This window comes from Procambarus clarkii, chromosome 86 (genome assembly GCF_040958095.1).
Source record: "Procambarus clarkii isolate CNS0578487 chromosome 86, FALCON_Pclarkii_2.0, whole genome shotgun sequence".
Taxonomy (NCBI): Eukaryota; Metazoa; Arthropoda; class Malacostraca; order Decapoda; family Cambaridae; genus Procambarus; species Procambarus clarkii.
In genome coordinates this window covers 12,742,010-12,745,574 of record NC_091235.1, presented here as the reverse complement: position 1 = coordinate 12,745,574, position 3,565 = coordinate 12,742,010, and the positions used below count along the sequence as shown (strand labels likewise).

Sequence of the window (3,565 nt, the reverse complement as noted above, 5' to 3'; positions counted from 1 at the left end):
TATCCCCCCCCTCTTTTTTTTATTATATTTTAAACATTATTTTCTCAAGATTGGATACAACATTGGTTAAATAGGTTGTCAAATTCCTCAAATAATTAGAAGGAACCAAGAATGCAATGTCGGTTTCCCTGTTTGACCACATTTATGTGCTGATAAAGGAAGTTGGCAGCTCCTGGGTCTCGTGTTATTTCAGTGAGCATAGATCCTAGATCCTTCTGGCTCAAATGGTATTAGAAAAAATTGGGATACAATTGTACTGATGATGTTATATTTTAGATTCAGCTACTCGGAACAAAAAGTTCCAAATAGTACGGGCTATGGTGAGCCCGTAGTGGACTTACCTGGTCCAGCAACGGGGCCTGAGCAAAAATTGGATGTCACGTTGTGACATCCAACACTGGCCTCTACACTGAAGTCATTGTAGGCCTCAGCCAAGGTTGATATATATGAGTAGTCAAACACCAAATGCAATGAATTACGCGATCAGCAGGATATATAAATATAATGTATTATTCTTGGAAATCGCCCTACAAAAGACACCTAGAATATATTATACAATTTAGCTAACCCTCTTTGAGGTATACCTGATATAGGCGGAGAGTAAGTCACACTAACGGGGCTGAAAACTAATAACGCAACCCACACACATGAAATGAAAGTGACGACATTTCGGTCGTCACACACACACACACACACACACACACACACACACACACACACACACACACACACACACACACACACACCACACTGTCAAAGACAACTAAATTCGCTGTCCATCAATTGTTACTTTACCACGAAACCGCCGATTTTATTTCTCGTCGAATCCTCTTTATTAAACATTCTTTTCATTCTAAATTCCGTGTGTATGAGGTACTCTTTAACGACGACTCCTCTTCCTGCTTCTCACCCTCACACTCTCTTATAAATATCCCCTTGCATGATGCAGGAGGTGTTCCCTCCCTATTCCTCCCTCCCAAGTCTTCCCTTCAAAGTCTTCTTCATCTCTCATACTATGAAATATTTGACGTCTTCTAACGGAGGGTTTTGTAAATAGTTTAAGTGGTCGCTGTCTGGGGCCTGGCTTATATTCTCTAGGAGGGCAAATGAGCGCAGATGCTACTCTAACACTGAACAAATTATTTTTATTGGCTCATTTGGGTACTAAGTCTCCACCTGTGTCCCCTTGTTCGCGTTCCACCCGTGTAAAAGAGTTTGTCTTTGTCTTTGTCCAACCTGTCAATTCCCCTGAGAATTTTGGAGGTGTGTCATGATGGCATAAAAAGTGAATTACAGGTTAATGAATAATTACAGGTGTGGGCCCAGCGAATCTAGATGGAATTAGTTATACTTGGGTCATAACAAGGTGATCATGTCTCCCCTTACTCTACTGTCTTCCAGGGACGTGAGGTTTAGCTCCCATAGCCTTCCCTAGTAACTCATCTCTCTCAGCTCTGGGTCTGGGACTAGTCTAGTGGCATACCTCTGAACCAGCGCCCGTGCGCTCTCTCTCTCTCTTACACACACACACACGAATGTGTGTGACCGCAAGAATGTCCTTACATGCAACTACGCATGTATGCGCGCGCTTGCCCATGTGCATGCGTGCTTGTATGCACAAGCCTGCGTGTGTATTTTACCTTTGCATACGTAAACCATTTAATTAACGCCACAATACAAAAGATGGAACGAGCAAGAGCGCCTGCATCGTTAAAGCGCCAGTACAGATAGCTAAAATGTAAGTTATTAAGCCATTAACGTTAATTATAACCCCAGGAATTTATAACAGTCGGGAAGAGGGCAATAAAAGCGAGGGAAAATTACGAAAAGCAGACATCTGTGTCTATTTCTAATGGCTGATTATAAGGTTTTACTAACGCTAATTCTTCTTAACGTGCTCTTGGGGCCAGAATATCGTTACCAACCGACTTAATATGTCGTTCTGATGGGTTTTAACGAATCTATTTACTCAATTCTTTAATTCGGTGGGTCTTTGGATGGACTGTTAATTATCATATCTGTTGGGGATAATACTCGTCGGGTGAATACTTCTTGAATGATAATTTTGTTTATATTTAAGTTGAATTTTAAAGTTTGTTCGATTTGTTAATTGTATTTGTACCACAGTGGCCTGATTAGAGAAAGAGAGAGAGAGGGGTGACAGAAAAGAAAGGATATTTCCGATTAAGAACAGTAGAGGAAAGGGTTTGGAGCATCTTAAAGAAAGCTGTGTTGTCATGATGGCAGCAACATGCCATGTTGTTGACATCATGTTGATATTTGGGGTTTCTTGCATTCTATCTCTCTGTCTCTCTATCTCTCTGTCATTCTCTCTCTCTCTGTGTTTCTGTCTGTCTCTCTCTTTGTCCCACTCTGTCTCACTCTTTCTCTGTCTCTGTCTCTCTGTCTCAGTCTCTCTCTCTGAATGTGTGTGTGTGTGTATTTGAACAACTACGGTTCAGAAGAATTAGCACTAACAACCTCCTGTAACGTTCGCAAGCTGTTACCCCCAAGAGGTACGATCCTCTCAATCATCCTCACACAGTCACTCTCACTCATCCTTGCACTCTTACTCTCACCCCTCTTACCATTACGACCTGCCCCAGGAGCTCTCCCTCCTGCATATGGCTTCCAGCTTCGTTTTCGCTGGACGTGAAGAATTATCACCACACTGGGTTTACCTGAAGCCAAGATCAACCAGCATCTTGGTACGTAACTGTGACTTCACCCGACACAACTTCAGCAACACTCTCTGGGTTATTCATTCATTGCTCATTCACCGCGTGGCATTGATAGTTCTGCTAGCAAAAGCATGTCGACTATTAGGCTCTGTCGTCCCTGGGGCGCTTAACCATGCACTTGACCCCCACGTGCATCACAGCAGTGTGTAAACAATCTACCAGATGACTGGTAATCTAATCTACCAGATGACTGGTAATGTAATCTACCAGATGACTGGTAATGTAATCTACCAGATAACTGGTAATGTAATCTACCAGATGACTGGTAATGTAATCTACCAGATGACTGGTAATGTAATCTACCAGATGACTGGGAATCTAATCTACCAGATGACTGGGAATCTAATCTACCAGATGACTGGTAATCTAATCTACCAGATGACTGGTAATCTAATCTACCAGATGACTGGTAATCTAATCTACCAGATGACTGGTAATCTAATCTACCAGATGACTGGTAATCTAATCTACCAGATGACTGGTAGATGCGTTCACTCCTCCAAGCCATAATTGAATAATTTAATTCACGAACAAACCAAATTTTAGCCCAAACGAAATTGAATAATATTTTTCAGTATTAATTCATACATAAAATGAACATAAATGATGGAAATGGAGTAATTCATTAACTAATAACATTTTGCATTAAATGTAAATTATAAATAAAAATCGGTGCAAGTTCTTTTTTCCTTGTTTAAAAAATTGCAGTCTAAATATTGCAAAGACTTAAACTGTTAATATTTAATGACGATATTACAAAAAAATGAATAACAATATTTACCGAGCAAAAATAATCAGACAGGGAGATCTAGGGTGGAAGTTTT

General features: G+C 40.6%; 1 protein-coding gene across 1 annotated transcript; it reads right to left on the bottom strand.

Moving 5' to 3' along the window:
• Positions 1-2,847: 2,847 nt before the first annotated feature.
• On the bottom strand, positions 2,848-3,249 carry LOC138358772 (uncharacterized). The gene has a single exon (XM_069316946.1). It carries the CDS (start codon positions 3,247-3,249, stop codon positions 2,848-2,850), a length of 402 nt encoding a protein of 133 aa, XP_069173047.1.
• Positions 3,250-3,565: the final 316 nt, after the last annotated feature.

Excerpts from the sequence above, each read along its gene's own strand:
- LOC138358772 (XM_069316946.1), bottom strand. The coding sequence starts at position 3,249 with ATGGCTTGGAGGAGTGAACGCATCTACCAGTCATCTGGTAGATTAGAT.